We start from the raw sequence: 20,836 nt of genomic DNA on the forward strand, positions 1-20,836 counted from the left end.
TGTGAACATATATATATAAAGTTATTATTCTTATATATATTCCACAAGACTGAGGACAATAATACATACTAGGAGTCTAGGACTAGTTGATCGATTGGTTCAATTAATATCCCAACCTATTATCGGCTAGTCTATTAATCGGCCGATTAAAACCGATTAGCTAATCGGTTAACCAATTTAATTGGAGACCTCAATAAAAAAAAATTCTATAATCGGTTAAATTGAGCCGGAAATAAAAAACCGGACCTGAATCGAAATCGAAACCGAAAAAAAATCAGATCGGTTAACCGATAAACGACATTAATAATTTAGTTCGATTACCGCCTAACCAAATACCAAGCCTTAGTACATAGTACAATACAAAGATACTATTCTTATAGTTATATATATATATATTCCATAAAAAGGGGACAAGATTGATTATTCGCAATTGTATTATCATATTTATACATGCAATATGTGTATATATAGAAATGTGAGAAATAGATGGTGGCCATCATTCAATTTCATGTGCTCGTCGATCTCCATACATGCAGACACACTCTTCCCCTCCGAATCCCATTCATCCCACATTCATAGCCTTTCCCTTTTTCGGGCCTCGCAAAAATTCATAAAGCTCCCACCTTTTTCACCCAAGAATAAAATACTCCATTCCATTTCATCGATTCAATTTCATACATACATAAATTTGTGTATGGAATCATTCGCTTTCTCGGGACTATTCGAATTGGGGAGAGAGAGAAACAGGGATATGCATGCATAGCGTAAAAATTCTTGATTTGACGTTTTGATGTGCTGTCATCTCTCAGGTTTCCGCGATTGATTTCCTGCTGTTCAACGGTCTTCGCTTCCCCCTTTTCACTTTCCCAGATTTTCTTTTTTTTCCAAAGCTAGAGAGAGAGAGAGAGAGAGAAATTTACCATGTTCTCTGCATGTGAGAGTTAGGGGATTTTGGGGGAAATGGCATTGATGGAGGAAGAGGGAGGATCGATGGAGAAGGATTTTGATTCGAAGCTCAAGGTTGAGAGCAGTGATACGCCTCAGAGATCTAAGAGTTTTGCATTCAGAGCCCCACAGGAGAATTTCAGCATCCAAGATTTTCAACTCGAGAAGATTTATGGTGTTGGTTCTTATTCAAAGGTCCAATTTGCTTTCTCCTCTCTTAATTTTTTTGTGTGCCTCTGTTTCTTGGTGCTATTTTTGGGTTGATTCTTATTTCTTGTTGGTTTGTTTGATGCCCCTTTTGCTGCTTTGCTTTGTTTTAGTTGGTTTGGTTGATTTGTTTGAAGCATTTATTTGAAGTTGGTGAGGAAAAGGGGCATATGGTTATTTGATTTTTTGTGACTTCAATGTGTTTGTCGCCTCCATTAGTGAGTGCACATTGATGACTGCCAATTATTTGAGCTTTTTTTGTCTCATTATAGATTAATGGTACATGCTCTCTTTGGTGGTGAGAAAATGAGTTTCGAAAACAAAATTACAACTGTTGAACTGCAAAATGGTCTTAGGGGACTTCTGTTGATGAGCTACTGTCATGCTTAATCTGGAAATTCACCACGAAGGAGAGAAACGACTTAGTTTTGCAGGCACAAAAGAAATCAGCTTCACTACTGATGATTTATGTCATTAAAAAAAGATAATGAGCAACATATGTTTAGAATTAGAAGCGTACCAGTAATATGAGAGAATTTGTATAAAACGCACTATGTGGTGGTAAAGGCCCCTAAAGACGTTATTGGAAGAAATTATTATGGTATGCAGGATATCTTGTTTGATTATTTTGACAGTTTTGTTTGCTGAGGATGGATGCTAGATGTAGTCGAGAGGTGATGGGAGAAAGAGTTATTTGACTTACTATGATTCCCGATTTCTTCTAGTTGGTCCTTTTTTTTCATATTTTAGCGGTAAATAGAGTAATAAGCTGTGTATCTATTCTATGTCGTTGATGTCAAGAGCTCGCCAACTTATTCCAGTATGTTCTAGGAGATCAGCAGGTTTAGACTTTTGTGCTAGATGGTTTGAAGAATTTCCCAATGGTAGATTGCCAAGTTTGGTGGAAGAAAGCATATATTTGACAGTGACTAGTTTCCTTTAGACATTCATGGCATTTGTCTTCTTCATTTCCAGCACTTCGAAAGATTTATTCCAAATTGGTTAAAAGGAAAGAGGGAATGTACTAATGTTGTGCGGTGGTTGCAGACCGAGCATTTATCCGTTTTCTTCTTTATGTGTACAGGTTGTTAGAGCAAGAAAGAAAGACACTGGAATGGTTTATGCCATGAAGATCATGGATAAAACGTTCATCACTAAGGAAAATAAAACAGCATATGTGAAATTGGAGCGTATAGTACTGGATCAGCTAGACCATCCTGGTGTAGTGCGGTTGTATTTTACTTTTCAAGACAGTTGCTCCCTCTGTAAGTATTCTCTTGTGACACTAAACGGCGTTTCTTTGCCATGTCGGTTGGTCTTTTCGTGAGTCTAATTTGACGTTCTTGCACTTAACATTATGAAGACATGGCTCTTGAATCCTGTGATGGTGGTGAGCTTTTTGATCAAATAACCAGGGTAAGTAATCTTTAGACGTTATAGATAAGGCTTCTATTTTATTTTATATTTTTTCCAAAATGATCTCAAAATAGAGTATCATATAATAATCCATAAGAATTCACATGTTTTTTTTGGAAACAAGAAAGATAAACGACTTATGAGAATCCATATTGTGGGCATTGTTTTCTTTGTTTGTTCCAGAAACAAAATAGGATGAAAACAAGAGTCATATCTATTATCGAACTATACGTTTTGTCAAATGCTCCTGCACATGTCACAAACTATTGATATCGATGCCATCTTCTACTTTGATATTTTCCATCAGATTGATTAATTTTTTATATTTGTCGTATAGTTGAAGCAGAGTACTTTAGTGGTAATTCTGATAACAAAACTGCTTTAAAACAAAATGAAATGCCATTTTTTTTCTACGATGTCTGTATTGTACTTGTATCTGAGTAGTGTTGATATTGTTGGTTTTATTGGTGCAGAAAGGTCGTTTGTCTGAGGATGAGGCCCGTTTTTACGCAGCTCAAGTTGTGGATGCTCTTGAATATATACATAGTATGGGATTGATACATCGAGATATTAAGGTACGTCGCAATGAGCCTCATTCCTGTTTCTTATCAATATGCTAACATTTCCTAAAAATATTAGCCGGAGAACCTTTTACTTACTACCGATGGCCATATCAAGATTGCTGATTTTGGTAGTGTAAAGCCCATGGAAGGCAGTCGGGTCACTGTCCTTCCGAATGCAGCATCAGGTACTTCTATCTATATCCTGCTAATTCGTGTAGGAAGTAAAAGTCACGATATAAGACTAATTCATTTAAACTTTTCTTGTATTCCTCAGATGATAAAGCTTGCACCTTAGTCGGGACAGCTGCTTACGTACCTCCGGAAGTTTTAAATTCCTCCCCAGCCACTTTTGGGTATTTTTATTCGTATTTTTCTCCTGATTCTTCGTATTTGTTCTTATAATTAGAAGACTTTTCCGTAGTTTTCTAGTTACAAAACTGACTTGGGGTGTTTTATCCAGGAATGACCTTTGGGCACTTGGATGCATCGTATACCAAATGCTTGCAGGAATTTCGCCTTTTAAAGATACGAGCGAATGGCTTATGTTCCAAAGAATTGTAGCTAGAGATCTTAGATTTCCGAATTATTTTTCAGATGAAGCACGAGACCTCATTGATTGGTTATTGGTAACAACTAACACATAACATCAATATATATTCATAACTCCTGTTGATATTTAGCTTATACGAATGTAAACTATTTGATTGGGTTCAGCATTGCTAATTGTTATGCTTGAGCTTTCCATATATTGTATTTTGATCAACTATAATATATATTCTTTGCCTGACTATATGTAACGTTTGGTGTAGGACATGGATCCGAGTAGGCGACCAGGAGCAGGAAATGGTGGTTATGCTACACTAAAAAACCATCCTTTTTTCAAGGGTACCGATTGGACTAATTTGAGGGAAGGAACAACCCCACCTACACTTGCTTCAGAACCGGGCGTAAAACTTTTTTCATTTTCCCACTCATTATTTTTGACCAAGCATTCAGTTGAAGTATGAGAAATTAACACTTACATATCAATGAATGGTGAAAAATCAAACCATTGACACATTCGTTGAGTTTTTTCTATTTAATATTTTTGGAGAAATTGGAAAAGGCAAAAGGGCATGTCTATGTTCCGTTGGTGTAAATTCATCTTAAAGCTTGTCTTTCGTCTCTGTTCTTTCATTTCAGTCGACAGGTGAAAACCAAGATTCCTCATTGAACCCAACGCGCGCTGGGGATGGCTCAGTGAGAACTTATGACGGAAATGGTGGTGCTGTGCCAGCTTCCGAATCTGTTAACGTAACTAGGCTTGCTTCAATCGATTCATTTGATTCAAAATGGTTGGTGCAAAGAATTATTCTTTTCACAACTTTCATCCCACGCTTTCCCGTGTAGCTCATACTCTCCATCACGTTGCACGGACGAACCATCAATTGGTATCCGTGAGTTTGACTTAAGTTTTGTTGCTATTGCACAGGCAACAATTCTTGGAGCCTGGCGAATCTGTTCTTATGATCTCCTTGGTTAAGAAGCTGCAGAAACTGTCGAGCAAGAAGGTGCAACTCATCCTCACCAACAAACCGCAGTTAATTTATGTCGATCCTGCAAAGTTGGAGGTCCGAGGAAATGTAGCATGGTCGGACAATCCTAATGAGCTCAATGTCCAAGTAATGAGCCCTTCAAATTTCAAGATTTTCACTGTAAGTCATGCTATCTTGATTTTATACAGTTTTAAGAAGAAAATGGTGAAAAATATGATAAACAAATTGCAGCATTGATCACTAGTCTCGATTTTCATGTGGTGGTCGTGTAGAAATTTTCAAGAATGCATAGTCCTATTCTATCGAGAATTCATCTAACATTGCGCGTCTGGTTTCCTTCCTCACTTTGTTAAACAACTCTGAGTCCGTTGTTATATTTTATGGCCTGATGGATCTATTTATTTGAAAAGAAATGTGTTAGATCTCATGCTCGAATTATTTGTTGTTACAGCCCAAGAAAATCTTCTTATTTGAGGATTCAAAACAAAGAGCAGGTCAGTGGAAAAAGGCAATTGAGTCTCTCCAAAACCCCTGAGTTCACAAATCATTGTTTGTTCATAGCTAGAGCGACATGCTGGTACGTAAACACTACATCTTCGGTTGAAAACATTTGCTGGAGTTGCATGTTACAGAAAACTAGTTACAAAGATCATCACAGACTTGACTCTTCTCCCAAGCTTACAAACGAGTCATGTCGTCTGCAGATATCCACCATTTTTGACAATTTGTTTTATAATCTGACTATTGAACTTGTTTATAGAAGGACCTCATTTTATGTTTTTTTAATGTACTTGAAACTTTAGAAAAAAATATCCATCTACAAAGTGAATGAAATGTGTAAAAGTGCACAAAAACAGTGTGTATAGAGAGATTTGTGGTTTAATATAGTTAATTTGTTTTCTTATTTTATAGGTAATGTGAAATCATATGGTGGGAGAACTTGTCTAGTTTTGCATAAAATGTGGTTCTCTTTTATGTTAGTTTGTTCTTTTCATTATACTACTATTTACAGGTAAGGGACAGTCATACAAATAGAGAAGTAGAGACCTTCATATGTGTATCAGTTAACGGCAAATTGCTGGAAAAATACACAATCAGTGAAACTAATTTTAGGAAAAAGTAGATGACCACACAAATTCAAGCATTACTAATAATCTCAATAACGATGCTACTACCATTGTCATCATGCAACAATGATGTGGACGCATTTGAATATGTAGTAGCACTTTCTTCCTCATTTCCTGCCATATAAGATGGATAATCAGGAATCCGTAGATGTTCAACATCACCTTCTAACATATCCAACACCTTATTCATTGATGGGCGATTGTCTGGACACATTTGTATGCACCATAACGCAACAATGGCCATCTTCCTACCAATTTTTCCATCGTCATTTTCATCAGCATTTCCAATGTGAATGTCCTTGCCTTGGTTCAAGTGGTCGTATATCCAGTTTGGGAAATACTTACTAGATTCATCATTGTTTCACGCCAAGTCTTTGTTTAAGCTCACCATTTCCATTAACAACATTCCAAAACTATACACATCAGCCTTGTAAGAGACTCCACCAATACTTCTATTGATAAGTTCTGGAGCAACATACCCTATGGTTCCTCTAGCTGCCGTCATTGTCACTGTCTCCTTGTTTGTGGAGCATAATTTCGCCAATCCAAAATCTGATATTTTTGGGACGAATTTATCATCAAGAAGTATATTGTGAGGTTTAATGTCAAAAACAAGATCTGGATGTCACAACCATGGTGCAAATACTTGATCCCTCGGGCCACTTGAACTGCAATCTTAAATTTCATATCCCAATCCAATGGAGAGGCTTTTTCTCGATTGAAGACATACTTATCGAGCCAACCATTTGGCATGAAATCAAAAATGAGGGCACGCTTGGATCTTTCGGCACAATAGCCAACTTGTTGGACAACATTTATATGATGGATCCTTCCAATAGTTGCTATCTCATTGATGAAGTCTTGCCCGTTTGCTCCGGATTTTCCGAGCAATTTGACTGCTACAAGATGGCCACTTTGGAGCTTTCCGTTGTAAACAGAACCATAACCTCCTTGGCCTAGTTTATCTTTAAAATTCTTAGTCAATCTTCTTTATGTCTGAGTAGGAATACCTGATAGGAGCGAGCTTGTTGTCACTTTGTAGGAATGAATCTAGTACCTCAAAAGAGGACAAGTGCCTTCTTCGGAATTTGTAGATCAAAAACCATACTACCAAAGGACAAATGATTGTCTTTGGTGCCCAGAAGATGATTCCAGTGATGAGGGAGGGCTGTGATAACATGGAAAATAGAATGCGTTGCGAGTGCCCTAAGGATACAGCCTACAGGATTAACATTGCATGGGTAAATGGACTTATATGCAAATTAGAATTTAAAATTAGTAAATTAGAGAGCATACCGATAAGTGCAATGTAGTAATTAGATCCCCCGTAGTATGATAGTAGAAGTCTGCGAATCAAAAATGAACAATTGAGAAATTAACAGAGAAAAAAAAAAGAAATGAAGTTGAAGATTCTTATGATGATTGTATCTGTCCCCAAAGGGAAGTAAAATTAAATGATAGCAGTAATCCAACTGCAATTCCTATGATGATTGTCAAAGGAAGGCTTACCCCTGCAATTATGAAAACTCGAATGCTTTCACAAAATTAGATCTTGTTGGTTTCTGGGATTACAAGAGATAACAGTAGGGCGTAATACAACCCAAAAGAAGGAATACAAATGGAAAACTGAACTGAAATTACAACTGAAAATTGAAACAACTAAACCGTGAAGTTTGATAGCCGAGTCGAGGAGGCCTCTTCCCGCGAGACGAGATACGCCCCGGTAGTGCTCTCGGTTTGGCGTGTCGTCCCCAAAGGTAAAACGGCTACGTCTTTGGTGAAGCAGCACCGCTATCAGCAGAGCTCCGGCGAACTGGATGGAGGAGAGGGCAGAGCTTCGACAGAAAGACAATGCAGAGAGGGAGAGAGTTTATGATGCAAATGCTTGTGAATGTTGTACTGAGATGCATGGAATGACTAGCCTATTTATAGGCTCAGTCCACTGCTGGGGGTCAACAGCCATGGTCTAAAAAGATTAGTAATGGTCCGGACCCAAGCCCAAAGACCACCCAAAGACCAATTGCCAAGATCGGGATCGGGACCGAGCACGGGCTGGCAGTGGCGGGCGTGTGAGCTCTTTCACCCATCTTGGTCCACTATAATTATTAAGTAGCATAAAGTCACTTAATTTAAACACATTAAAAGATGTGTTACTTCTCCAATGTGGGATAATTAACCCTAGTTAATTATTCCCTAAGCTCAAACTCCAAGCTTTAATTAAAAGCTAATTATGCCCAACTTTAATCCACTATTTCTCACTCACCGGAAATCGGATTTGAGAAAGTGAATATACTACATTTATCTACGTAAAATGTAGATCGACGCTATATCATTTAATTTCACAAAATTAAATGTCTCGTCACATTTATTATTTGGTCAAAATCCATTGACCGGGCATATTTAATCTATGATTTTTTACAGATCTCTTCTCTCGATTGATGTGATAAAATTAATGAAGAAGAAAAAAATGTTTCTCTGCATTTTTCAAAATCAAAGCGTAATAAAAAATGTTTCTCTTCTTGAAATGTGCTAGTATAGTATAAAATGGTGTGGTAGTTATGCTTATTTAGCAATATTCAAAGCTGACTCATTTTTAAAACTTTTCTTAATTTTACTTATTCAACATATATACGTAGAGTCATATTCAAATAGGAGCAGCTATGTTAATTAATGCAGAAATTAGTTATGTTGATCCTGTTGTTATCAAAGATTTGGTGCAGTTCGCGCAATTTGGCATATAATTAGTATATTTCATTATTATAATGATGTAAATTCAATGTTTGTCTTAAAGTAGTACTATATTCAATGTGTATGTTTTTGAATATGTAATGCAACATAGGAGTATCACTTTTTTTATAGTTAACATTCCTACAATATTTCAAAAAAAAAAATTCAAATTACATATAGATTTTAATTTTAACAAACTATATAAATGAAAAAATAAGGATCTCAACAAAATCCTTGCGTATATTCATTTTTAGAAATTTGCAAGGAACGTGTAATAATATCTTCAATAATTTATACTAAACTCAAACCTATTTTAGTTTAAATGTCACATCAAATAGTAGTTTTCCTCCAACTATTTACACCAATTCAAACTTAAAAGAATATCTCTATCCACTATCTATGTTTACTCCGAAAAGTTGAAAAGGTGTTTTAGATTTATTTTAGGTGTAAACCTAAAAATACCTAAAAATATGTGTATATTTTACTCAAAATTTCGAAATGAGATTAGTTTTTGAGTACTATTGGAGCTAATTATTTATTCAATTTTTGGTTTTGGAATACTATTAGAATTAACTCACAAAATAAAAATATATAAAATTTCGTGTCACAATAAAAATACTCCATTGAAATTGGGTCGAAGGGAGTATAGTATATTGATACACCCTTTTTTCTGCACCGGAGACCGAACGATGTGAAAAATATACTAATACGAAATATTATATTTTTTTTAATCGATGGATGTAGAAAATGCTCATAACAATGCAAGTTTAGTGAATTTTTTTAATTATTTTTAATGAATTGACATCTACACCACCTAGTTAGCACATCATTAATTTATGACTGTGGGATGTCAATTCATTAATTTAGTGAATGTTAAACCTTGTAATTTTTCTTAATTTTCAAAATTACTATGATAGGGCCAAAATTAATTAAATTTTATTATTTCCCTAATGTTTATTTGCAAGTCATAAGTCCTGTTATCATAATTCCTAATCCATAAGGTTTATGATTGCAAAAATCCAACTTAACCCAATCGAATTTTGGATTGGTCTCATTTTTGGTTGCGATTTATTTATTAGTAAAAAATAATAATAAAAGGTCATAATTGTGTCGTCGGAATATCAAAGCTGCAGTCTTCAACCAAATCCGTTTTCTCCAGCAGATTCATAGTTTCTCTATCTACAGGTGCTTGCACTACTCCAATCTCTCTGATTTCTTCCTTTTTAACTGTCCCGATTTTGCTCAACTTTCTCAATTTGCGATCATGGTCGATTTCTGCAATTGTCGGATGGTTAGATCTGTTGTAGTGCTAGAGCAAATTTCTCGTTCCATTGACCGGAATTTGCAGATCGTGTTGTGATATACACGTCTTTCTGTTAATTAGGCTGCCTGTGTTCATTCTCCAGTTTAACCTTGTTTGCTATTGCTAGGTGTGCGATTTGATTATGGAATTATGCAGTGGTGATCGTTTGAATCATTAGTATTGTGATCTTTAAGTTTTTATTGTGCAGTGATCGATTTTTGCCCTAAATGAATCCATGATTTGGAGATCGCATTAGAGTAGAGCTGTTGGCTTCCACTAAATTGTGTAGAGAGGAGGTAATGAGTTGAGGTTTAAATTGGATTAATAAGATTGGGATCTGTTGTGATTCTTAGTTTTCGGATTAATGCGTGAATCGGTGTGAGATATCCAGTGGCTCTTGGATTTGCTGTTTACTGAAATTTTTGTATTGAAGGGTTTTCAGTTCAATGAAAAAAAATGATTATTAAGTTAGTTAGGGTTATTCTGTTCAATGAAAATCTAATGATTAAGTTAGTTGTATTATTTGAAACTATTTGTTTCCTAACTCGGTTCGCTTAATCATAATTGCCTTCTAGATCAGTGTTATGTCTTCTTAATTTGAACAATCATGTGAGGTTTCATAACTTGGAACTTCATGAAGGTTGATTTGTTTTGTAAGATGTGCACGTTTGAAACGAAGTTGTTTACTTTCAGTTTTATGATTTCCCACTGTTGATGCTTTGGCATCACATTGATGCGAGTTTAATTTGTTTACGTCATTTTATCTCTGCAGCCTCGTTTGAATCACCTTCAACATGGCCTCCAGTAGCCAGAATGGAATTCAACTCTTGCTAGCTGCAGAACAAGAGGCTCAGCACATTGTCAATGCTGCTCGAACTGGTGATGATTTTTTACCCAGGAATTCATGATTATAAATGTACTTTCTTGTTTTACTTCGTTTGATAGCTAGGATAGGAACCCTTTTCTGGATGCTGTAAAATCTGATGATGATGTGACTCTGCTAAGTACAATGTAGGATTTATTTCTATATCAAATAAATAGTTAAATACCCCCGTTGTTGCATCCCTCCCATGGTTGGGGCTTGGGAGGATTGAAGGGATATAGGGGTAGATGACATGGTCTCGGGCAAATGTTCCTTAATTTTATACGCTGTGCTTTCTTAAAAATACATTACATTTGTTGTGCTGAACTGCTCAAAAATTGACACTCACTTTTATCTTTGTGGGCTTTGTCTATCATGAGCAGCCAAACAAGCCAGACTTAAACAGGCAAAAGAGGAGGCCGAGAAGGAAATTGCTGAATTCCGTGCTCAAATGGAGGCTGAATATCAAAGTAAAGTCGCTGAGGTAATACTTGAATGGGCATATGACACGAGATTGTATTTCATTAGTCCCGTTAATCAATCTTCTTCACTAGGAAGTCGTGCTCAACACATTAGGACTCATGCTTGCATGGTAGCACTCACATTCAAAGAAAAACTCTATCTGTGTGGTTGAACTGTTTCTCCTTCACGTGTACAGAGCAGTGGAGACTCGGGTGCTAATGTGAAGCGCCTTGAAGCAGAAACGGATGGAAAGATCCACCACCTGAAGGAAGAAGCTTCCAGAATCTCCCCTGATGTTGTCTCCATGCTTCTGAGGCAAGTGACTACAGTAAAGAACTAGGTCTTGGTTGAGCTGCGGCTACGTTGTCCTGTGCTGACCCTGATACCGCGGAATATATGTTGGTTCGACTTGTTATTTGCTATTGTTTTATTTGGTGTTCCTCAATCTGATTCCTTGTTATCGAATAAAGCCGCGAGAGTTTGTGTATATTTTGTTGTTGAGAATCAACTCTGTAACTCACCTTCAAAATTTGTGCACTTGACTTCCTTTCCCTTGAGGTATTTCAAGCTTCATGCTAAATTATTATGAGTAAATAGATATTTGAAATTTTTGGGTTTATTTTTTTTATAATTGAGTTCTTAGGGATTTTCACATTAGGTCCTTGGAACTTTTAGTAATTGTGTTAGTAAACTTTTATTCTTTGAGATCATTGACATTTGGGAAAAAAACATGAGATGTCATTTGAGCATGTAACGCCACGGTTCTCTTGAAAAAACAGCATTAAAGAAAAGAGTAGCATGTTAGTTTTCAAAACAAAAATAAAAAACAAGGAGATGAAACGATTCAAACTTCCAATCTCACAAAAGGAATGGAATCATAACACAACTTGCAATCTTCATGTAATGGACTTTGAGATTCGCACAAGTGATGAAAGTATGACAAATCGGGCAAAGACAAAATATGACATTTTTTATTAGAATTTGTTATTATAGCATTAAATTAATAATAATAATTTTAATTATTATTAATATTAGCTGTCACATTATTGTGTATTTTGCCTGAAAGGAGATGAATCTGATATTGCGAAAATTGTAAACTCAGTAATTCATGAATAATTTTTTGAAAAAAATGTGGGAAAAATTAAAATTTGACTATTCGTGATTTATTCGACAATATATCCTAACAATTAAACTTGGAATCTGTAAAATGGGCTATGATAGCCCAATCATTAGATGAATGGGCCCAAAAGAAAAAAACAAGCCCAAGTGTATTTATAGTCTACTGGATTTTTTATATTGTATTGTTAAATAAATACTATAACAATAATTAAAAAAGAAAAAGGAAAGGGAGAACGAATTCGTCTTCTTCAGTGGCGTACGTAGAAATTATTTAATACAGAAAGGGCAGTAGGAAAGAGCCAGAGGTGAATTTGCTGCGAATTTTATCTATGGCGTTGTCTAGGCTACGGCATCCGGTGATCTCGCGTGCTTCGTCTCTAATCAGAGCTCGCTTCCTTTCTCTATCACCTGCTCATTCATTTCTCAATCGGTAATTCTTATTTTTTGTTTATTCGTTTTGGCGCTGAATTTGGATGAACTTAATTTCGGTTGATTTGATAGTATCGTGATTTTTTATCCGATCGGAACTAAATGCAACGTTGTTTCGGAAAATATTGAGTGGTTCTGTGGTTGGTGAAGCTGTCAAATGTGGCGGCATCGGGATTAGTCGATTGGTGAAATAAAATGTGGGGAGCAATAGTTGTTCTTCTGCCTTTTGCTGCATCTTTTTTTGTTTTAATGCCTTAGTATGAAATGAAGAATGCAATTATGTTTCAATGTCAGGGGGTTTATAGCGTTGACACTGTTTTACAGTATTTTGCTTCGGAAGCTAGGAACGTTTTGTGCTCGTGGACATTGTTCCGAGCCTAGTTAGGCTGTGGTCATGTCACAAAGGGTGATAGTACTCCAATGAGTAGCATTGTTTGATGTCACAGTTTAGATGCAAGTTGTTGAAGAGGAACAATGTCTTATTCAGAATCATAAGTAGCTCCTTAGTTCAGCTGCTTGCTCTCTGCATTTATACTTGCAAGCACAGATATTAAAGGTTGTATTGTATCATTGTATGTGCTTCAGGTTCATATGGTTTTAAAACCTGTTATTTAGCTTGTATGCATAACTGTGCTTTTCCCCAATGTTTCATCCTATGCCTCTTAAATAGAATCTAGATGGTTTGACAGAATACCTGGATCATTTGCTATATTCTTCATACAGAATTTTGTGGTCATGTACCAATTTTTTGCATTGTTTATCACTTATTGTCAACCTATGGTTTGCTGCAGTCCAAGGGGGTCGGATACTGGTCTTGAATTTTCGGAGACTTTGTTAAGGTATGCGTGTACAGTCTTATTCTTAGTTCCTTGACTCCTTCTCTTGTTTTGTTTTCCTCAACTTCAACCTGTAGTTCATGATTTTATTAAACATACTGGTATTTTGATTTTTGAAATTTATTGTTTGTCTCAGCTTTTTATTTTTTTACCTAACCTCTTCTATTATAGCTTATGATCTAACTTAGTGCAAGTAATTCCTTAGCTGTCAGTTTTATCTTTGGACAGATTCCTGGATTTTATTTGTTTGTATACGCTAATTAGACGAGTATAAAATATTATTGACAGATTTTTAGTACTAAGCCAATTGCCAAGGGAGATCTGTGCTTCCACTCACCATTTGCTTGCAGATATGTAATGGGACTTGGTGCTTTTATATTTGAACTAGTTATAAGTGGCTAGGTTTTCTTTTCCTTATTCTTGGTAGGCTTTCATATGGCTATCAGATGGAATTATTTCCATACATTACTCTGCCAATATTCCATAGTTTGCAGCTGATGCCAATTTAGTTTCCACAGTTAACTCAGTAGTAGATGCCAATATCCATAGTCAGAAACCATTGTTTCTGATTCAGTAGTTCTTGTACATTCATTTTTATTGAATCAGATTTGATAACTGAGCCTTGCCAGTCAAAGCGATCAGCTTACATGGCAGTGAAATGAAGAAAATTGACAACTTTTACCCTAGCATTGGAAAATGTATTCTAACCTTTCTGTCCTGGCATATCTTCCTCGTGGTCTAAAATTGTTCCCTCCCCTAATGAAATATTGCAGGCCAGCATCGTCTCCATTATTTAATGGCATTTATGGCGATTCTTCTAAGATTAAGGTTGGCAGCAAAACTGTATTTTAAATATATCTAACCATCTGCACATTTTCTAACATATTTGTGGGATGTTTACACTTTACAGGTCAAAATGGGTATCCGCTCCTTTTCATCTTCCGGTATAACTCTTTTCACTCAACCTGAACTTGCTATTTCAAATTTTATATGACATTCTGGTGTCTCAACTTAATCTAGTTGGCTTTGTTAAACTCAATAGCTAATATACATGGCTTCATCCATCAAGTAATGTTTCCAAGATTATCGTATGTATCGTATTAGTCCCAGATGTTAATGTAAAACCTTTTATGCTCAATCTTGAAATATGTTAACATCAAAATGTTGCTTGGTTGCTTCAATGTCTGCTTTTGCACATAATGGTCAAGTTTTGTTATTATTTCAGAGATACCTGAGCATACAGTGCTTCAAATGCCAGCTTTGTCACCTACAATGGTAAATGACTGTATTTAATATATATTCACCATAACACAAAATGTTTAGCTCTATCACCGGTGTTCTTATACGCTTCTCCTTTTTACAGAGTCAAGGTAATATTGTTAAGTGGATGAAGAAAGAGGGAGATAAGGTCAGTTACAATTACTGTGTCATTCAGATTTTCTTGATACAGAGCACTGTCACTTGCTATGCACACATTTGGTGACTGAATACTATGAAAGATTTAGTGCCAGAAATATGTATAAAATATCTAAGGTAAGGTGTAAGTTGTTCTGACCTGTTTTCTTCTTCTGGATTCAATAGATTGAAGTGGGGGATGTGCTTTGTGAAATTGAGACAGACAAAGCCACTGTGGAATTTGAATCTCTTGAAGAAGGGTAAATTTCTCTGTAATTGAATCTCCTGTTGCATGTTGAAGAATTGCAATCTCTGTCTGAAGTCCATATATTGTCAAATTCATAGTAATTAGTATAAGCTCTATTGCATAAGTACTGAGAATATTAAAATCACTCTCTTATCTCATGATGAACCAATTTGGACTGAAATGGCTGTCCATCATACATCCTATTATGTTGTGTCTGTTATTCGTCAATCATAACCATCTTTTGAGTTAATTGCTTTTTGTGCATGTGTTAGCTTCAACTTTGTTTGCATATAGTCGTAGTGCTCCTTACTCTATGTAGTGGTTAAGTTATGTTGTTCATGATAGCTTCCCAGTTCCTTTTGGTTTTGTAACTATCTTTGTTTCAATTCTTGTCAGCGTGTCCATCAATTGATATTATTGTTTGGCTGTATTTTGTACGAACTTTAGTTTTCCTTGGATACTAAGAATCACTTCACTATTCCTGAAAATGTTTCTGAGTAAATAACTAAATATTATACTTGCAGGTTTCTGGCTAAGATACTGGTGCCTGAAGGTTCAAAGGATGTCTCTGTTGGACAGCCTATAGCAGTTACAGTTATGTGCCATAGGCTTCTATAAATTTCTCTCTTTTCTGTTATTTCTTTTATTAGTTGGAGTAGGACTGAAGGTTTTTCAAATGCCAAATATATTATATGTGTGGGATTGGTCTGAGTACTGCAAATTGCACACTGAAGCTCAACTCTATGACAAAGCCTTGTCCATGGCTTAACTGGGAATTTGGGATTATCCTACGTCTTTTCCGTCCACATTATTCAGGACCATCTGTTAAAATTAACCATAAAGCTAACCCTTTTTCAGTGACCTGAAATTCACCATTCGATACATGTTCCTTTGAGCGTACTGCTTAGCATGTTTGATGATACTCTCTCCATCCCATAGAAATTGACAATATTTCCTTTTTCGTCCGGCCCATAGAAATAGTCCATATCCATCTATGGCAACCTTTTTCTCCTTCTCTTTTACTTTATCATTTATGGGTCCCACCATTCACTACACAGTTTCAACTACTTTTTCTTTTTCTCTCTTACTTTACCCGTGACGCATTTAAACCTGTGCCAACCCTAAATGGCCTATTTCTATGGGACGGAGGGAGTATTTATTTGGAAGGTTAGTCTTCCTGAATAGGACATCTGTTTTATTGCTTCTGTTTTCTAGGAGAGAGACCTTGTTTGAATAGTGTTACTGGCAACATCTGGTATCACATGACTGATTAATCCGGTTACCCAGGTTGAGGATCAAGATGATATAGGTAGCATCCCTGCAACTGTGAGTGGGACAGGAGCGGCAGATAAAACTTCCACTGACCTAGCAGCGAAACGTGAAGACAACACGCAGGAAGCGAGCTCTGTGAACATCAACACATCTGATCTTCCTCCTCACATTGTCCTTGAAATGCCAGCATTGTCGCCTACCATGGTAAGAGCAGCTTTAGCTATAAAGTTTTGTATTATGTTATACTATCATTTTCAATCTTTTTTCAGTGCTAAAGAATGTCCTCGTCTTTACTTTTCTTCTCTTTTATCCACAGAACCAGGGCAATCTTTCAAAATGGACGAAAAAAGAAGGTGATAAGGTCAGAAATTTTTTCTCTCGCCTACACAGATCCCATATATATACTGCTTTCTGGTGACATGCCTTTCTGTGCTTGTTGCAGATTGAGGTTGGTGATGTTATTTGTGAAATTGAAACAGACAAAGCAACACTTGAGTTTGAATGTCTTGAAGAAGGGTAATAGAAATGTTTAACTGTATTGGTTCAATGCATAAGAGTTTAGTATCTTGAAACGTTTCTGCTGGTCCATGGAAAACATCTGAAGGACCACATAGTTCTGGCAAACTACTGTGTTGACCTCCTCAAACAATAAACTAGAGATAATTGAAATCAATTAATTATTCTCCATTCGTCCATGAAAAGTATGCACCATTTGGTGGGCACAGGTTTTAAGAAATAGTTGTTAGATGCTGCTGGATGTGTTGTAGGCGATAAAGGGTATAATTATGTATCCCATTATGTAGAAAAAGTGTGGTTTTTTGTTAAATAAGAGGTGTTTGTAAGGTTAAATATAAAGTAGAGTGCAGGCTCATATCTTTAAAAAGAAAGGTGCATATTTTCGGGGACACCCAATAGAGAAAATTGTTACTTTAAGTGGATGAAGGGTGTAAGTTTTATTCTTCATTGATTTTTTGGCTCTTTGATTGATTAGTAGGTCATTTACTGCTAAACGTATTTATGTACAAAATTTGAGAGGTTCCTCTATCCTGATGGGAAGTGGTTATGAAGTTTCTTGTCTTTCTTGTTGTGGTATGGACTCTATAATGCTTTCTGCCATCATAGTTGGGTCAAATGGTTGCTCACATTAATTTGCATGGCAGTTGGTGTGATTAGTACAATCTTTCTTCAAAGTTCTTTTAATCATATATCTATTTTCTGAACATAGTTTTTGCTTGTTGGTTTCAGGTTCCTGGCAAAGATTTTGGCTCCAGAAGGATCAAGAGATGTGGCTGTGGGTCAGCCCATTGCTATAACTGTAAGTTCATAATGCTTAGACTTTCACCAAAATCTTTTTCATTTTCTCTGACTGAAAGAAAAGGTGTATTGCTGACAATGCTTGATTAACAAGTGATTATAGTTTATTTGGGGATCTATGTGTTGCTAGGTTGAGGATAGTAATGACATTGAAGCTGTAAGAACATCTGTAAGCACTGATGTGAGGACCAAAGATGAAAAGCCAGCTCAACAAGTTGAAAAGAAGGGTGTCAAAACTCATAAAACAAGTTTTAATAGGATTAGTCCTGCTGCCAGGATGCTAATTTCTGAACACGGGTTAGATGCATCGTCAATAGCATCATCTGGTCCCCGTGGTACTTTGTTGAAAGGGGATGTTTTGGCTGCAATTAAGTCTGGAAAAGTATCCAAAGTATCTGTACCTAAGGAGAAGACTTCATCACCTCAGACTTCTTCCTCCCTACCAGCAGGGTCAAAATCCACAGTACAGGATGTTGCTTATGAAGATCTGCCAAATAGTCAAATTCGCAAGGTGCTGAGCTATCAATTTGTTTTTATGTATACACATGAACAGTTCAAGGAGTAATGTTGTCATATCAACCTGAGTGCATTTCTATGAGTTTAGTTTATAGATTCTCCACTGCTTCAACGGGGAGAGAATATGATATACACAGAAACGTAAACCATCCATGTGACACATCCGTGTAATATATCCTGAAGTTATCATGCTTGTTTTATACACAACACAAACTTCTCTGGAAACTGGTAGAACTCTGCTGATATCTGGCTTAGCAAGACAGATGTCTCATTTGATTATACAGATATACAGTTTCTAGCTTTATTTGTAGGAATTTTTTTGTAAGATTATATAATCATCATGATTTCATATGCACACTATACTGTTTGTTATTGCTGTTACCCATCTTATTGTGATTATAAACAGTGTTCCATTGATTGTTTGCAGGTCATAGCAACACGCTTATTGGAATCAAAACAATCAACTCCTCATTTGTATCTATCAACAGGTATCAAATATTCTTATACTATATTTCTCTTTCAGCATTCCATATTGCTGTACAAGTGTGGTCTTATTTTGGATACCTTATACCAGATGTTATATTGGATCCTCTTCTCTTATTCAGAAAGGAGCTTAAAGGTAGTGGTTTCAATCTCTGATGTACCTTGTTGTGAAGAGCTTCATTGTGCTCCCTGATCTCACTTTGTTTTGCTTTGCAGCAAAGTATGATGTCAAAGTCTCAGTAAATGACATCGTGATCAAAGCGGTTGCTATTGCATTGAGAAATGTTCCAGAAGCAAATGGTAAGAGGTTTTCCATTTATCACCTGCTTTTGGAAAATGGGTCAACTGAAAAGTAAAAGATGGTAAAATGAGTAGAAACTCAGAGAGAGAGGTAGACGTTCTTGGGTATCCGAAGGCTGAATTTATATTTCTTGACTCAGCTTATGATACAGCTTTACACTCAACCGTTTATACAAGTTCACTAATGATCTTCTGAAACTATTCTATTACAGCTCTCTAATTATTAACTAACCATGCAGCTTATTGGGATGCCAGCAAAGGGGAAACAGTGTTATGCGATTCAGTTGACATATCTATTGCAGTTGCTACAGAGAAGGTATTCTTTGAGATACCACATGTTGTTTCTAAACAGCTAACAGCTGTCATTTCAGCTTCTCATCGTGACATCTTGCCATATTCAGGGATTGATGACTCCAATTGTAAGGAATGCGGACCAGAAATCCATATCATCAATATCCTTAGAGGTGCAACCCTGTACAAATTTTTTGTCTAAAACGCCCCACCATTCTGCTGATCATTTAATGCTAAGCTTTATTTTATTTTATTGCACAATATTTTCTCGTTACTCAACTCCTGCCATTTTCAAAGGTGAAAGAACTTGCTGAAAAGGCACGGGCTGGGAAGCTCAAGCCAAACGAGTTCCAAGGCGGCACTTTCAGGTGCTTTATTTTATACTTGTGTGGTTGTGTGAATATAATGTATTAGTTGTTCCTTTTTCTGAACCACCATAAATGTTCCTTATGCCTTGCAGCATTTCGAACTTGGGAATGTATCCTGTTGATAAATTTTGTGCAATTATAAACCCACCTCAGGTACTCTCTCTCAGCGTTTATGCTTCAATTGCAACTAATATAGATTATCATACCAGCTCTCCTTGCCCCAAACTGACATTTATGTTATTGATTATATTATTATACCTAAATATATACTCTACTATGGATTTGCACTACACATCATGATAATTAAAGCAATTTTGTTCATGAAGGCTGGTATTCTTGCTGTTGGCCGAGGCAATCAAGTTGTAGAACCAGCTACCGGAGATGATGGTAATACATAAATACATGCAGTTCAATGCAAGATTCTATCAGCTTTACACCGTAATTCTTAACTCGAAAACTCCTTATTCCAGGGATTGAGAAGCCAGCTGTTGTTACAAAGATGAATGTAACGCTGTCTGCTGACCATCGTGTCTTTGATGGCAAAGTTGGAGGTATGTAATGCCAAAGGAATTACAACTTCAATCTGTGAAAAGATGCATTAGTTGCACTCCCCCTCGATAGATTAGTCAGCTGGCTAACACTTTGATCCGACCCTCGGACCCTCCTCTTTCTTTCCTGTATGTGATGTAAAATCGGTTTCTCAGGTGCTTTCGTGGCTGCACTACGATCCAATTTCAATGATATCCGAAGGCTTCTTTTATGAAGACGTAGAAGTTGTCTTCTCAGAAAGCATAACACCTTTGAATGGAGAATATCTTAGATCAGAATGATCAAGATCTTCTCCTCGAGCTCGGGTGCTGATTTCTTCACTTTTTTTTGCGGGATTTGCTTTTCAACATATAAGAGCCAATTTTGGGGCAAAATTTGTTCAAACATTTGGCATCAACTGCTTCTTAGTTTTTGTCATTTCAACAGCACAACGATCTCTTGAGAGAGTGTTTGTTACCTTCAAAAGAAGTAAATGTAAAGAATAATCCGATGGGAATTACTTGACTCTTGTTTCTGCCAATAAATTTGTATCTCACTTGTTTCTATCTATATTATTGCAGCTTAAATTGA

General features: G+C 36.3%; 3 protein-coding genes and 1 pseudogene across 4 annotated transcripts; 3 read left to right on the plus strand and 1 right to left on the minus strand.

The window, feature by feature from the left end:
* Positions 1-500: 500 nt before the first annotated feature.
* LOC121778091 (3-phosphoinositide-dependent protein kinase 2-like) lies at positions 501-5,582 on the plus strand. The gene is made up of 11 exons (XM_042175373.1): positions 501-1,140; positions 2,237-2,417; positions 2,516-2,568; positions 3,042-3,143; positions 3,208-3,316; positions 3,406-3,484; positions 3,592-3,757; positions 3,941-4,078; positions 4,314-4,465; positions 4,603-4,825; positions 5,118-5,582. Exons 1-11 carry the CDS (start codon positions 961-963, stop codon positions 5,199-5,201), a joined length of 1,467 nt encoding a protein of 488 aa, XP_042031307.1. The 5' UTR covers positions 501-960; the 3' UTR covers positions 5,202-5,582.
* Positions 5,583-5,803: 221 nt separating this feature from the next.
* On the minus strand, positions 5,804-6,973 carry LOC121779211 (annotated as a pseudogene).
* A 2,574-nt stretch (positions 6,974-9,547) lies between these two features.
* LOC121778093 (V-type proton ATPase subunit G 1-like) lies at positions 9,548-11,754 on the plus strand. Of its 2 annotated transcripts, XM_042175375.1 has the most exons (5): positions 9,549-9,705; positions 10,032-10,119; positions 10,596-10,702; positions 11,069-11,169; positions 11,344-11,754. In XM_042175375.1, exons 3-5 carry the CDS (start codon positions 10,618-10,620, stop codon positions 11,485-11,487), a joined length of 330 nt encoding a protein of 109 aa, XP_042031309.1. In that variant the 5' UTR covers positions 9,549-9,705; positions 10,032-10,119; positions 10,596-10,617; the 3' UTR covers positions 11,488-11,754. The 2 variants fall into 2 exon arrangements, with proteins under 2 accessions (XP_042031310.1, XP_042031309.1); XM_042175376.1 differs by lacking the exon at positions 10,032-10,119 and having other exon boundaries at positions 9,548-9,705.
* Positions 11,755-12,499: 745 nt separating this feature from the next.
* LOC121779601 (dihydrolipoyllysine-residue acetyltransferase component 1 of pyruvate dehydrogenase complex, mitochondrial-like) lies at positions 12,500-20,815 on the plus strand. The gene is made up of 23 exons (XM_042176941.1): positions 12,500-12,696; positions 13,487-13,534; positions 14,305-14,359; positions 14,442-14,475; positions 14,757-14,806; positions 14,895-14,939; positions 15,113-15,186; positions 15,698-15,767; positions 16,461-16,649; positions 16,762-16,806; positions 16,888-16,961; positions 17,691-17,760; positions 17,890-18,270; positions 18,703-18,763; positions 18,850-18,894; positions 18,975-19,058; positions 19,298-19,374; positions 19,460-19,522; positions 19,647-19,717; positions 19,810-19,870; positions 20,044-20,104; positions 20,188-20,268; positions 20,422-20,815. The coding sequence occupies exons 1-23, from the start codon at positions 12,596-12,598 to the stop codon at positions 20,478-20,480; spliced, it is 1,899 nt and encodes a 632-aa protein (XP_042032875.1). The 5' UTR covers positions 12,500-12,595; the 3' UTR covers positions 20,481-20,815.
* Positions 20,816-20,836: the final 21 nt, after the last annotated feature.

The sequence above is a fragment of the Salvia splendens genome, chromosome 19 (genome assembly GCF_004379255.2).
Source record: "Salvia splendens isolate huo1 chromosome 19, SspV2, whole genome shotgun sequence".
Taxonomy (NCBI): Eukaryota; Viridiplantae; Streptophyta; class Magnoliopsida; order Lamiales; family Lamiaceae; genus Salvia; species Salvia splendens.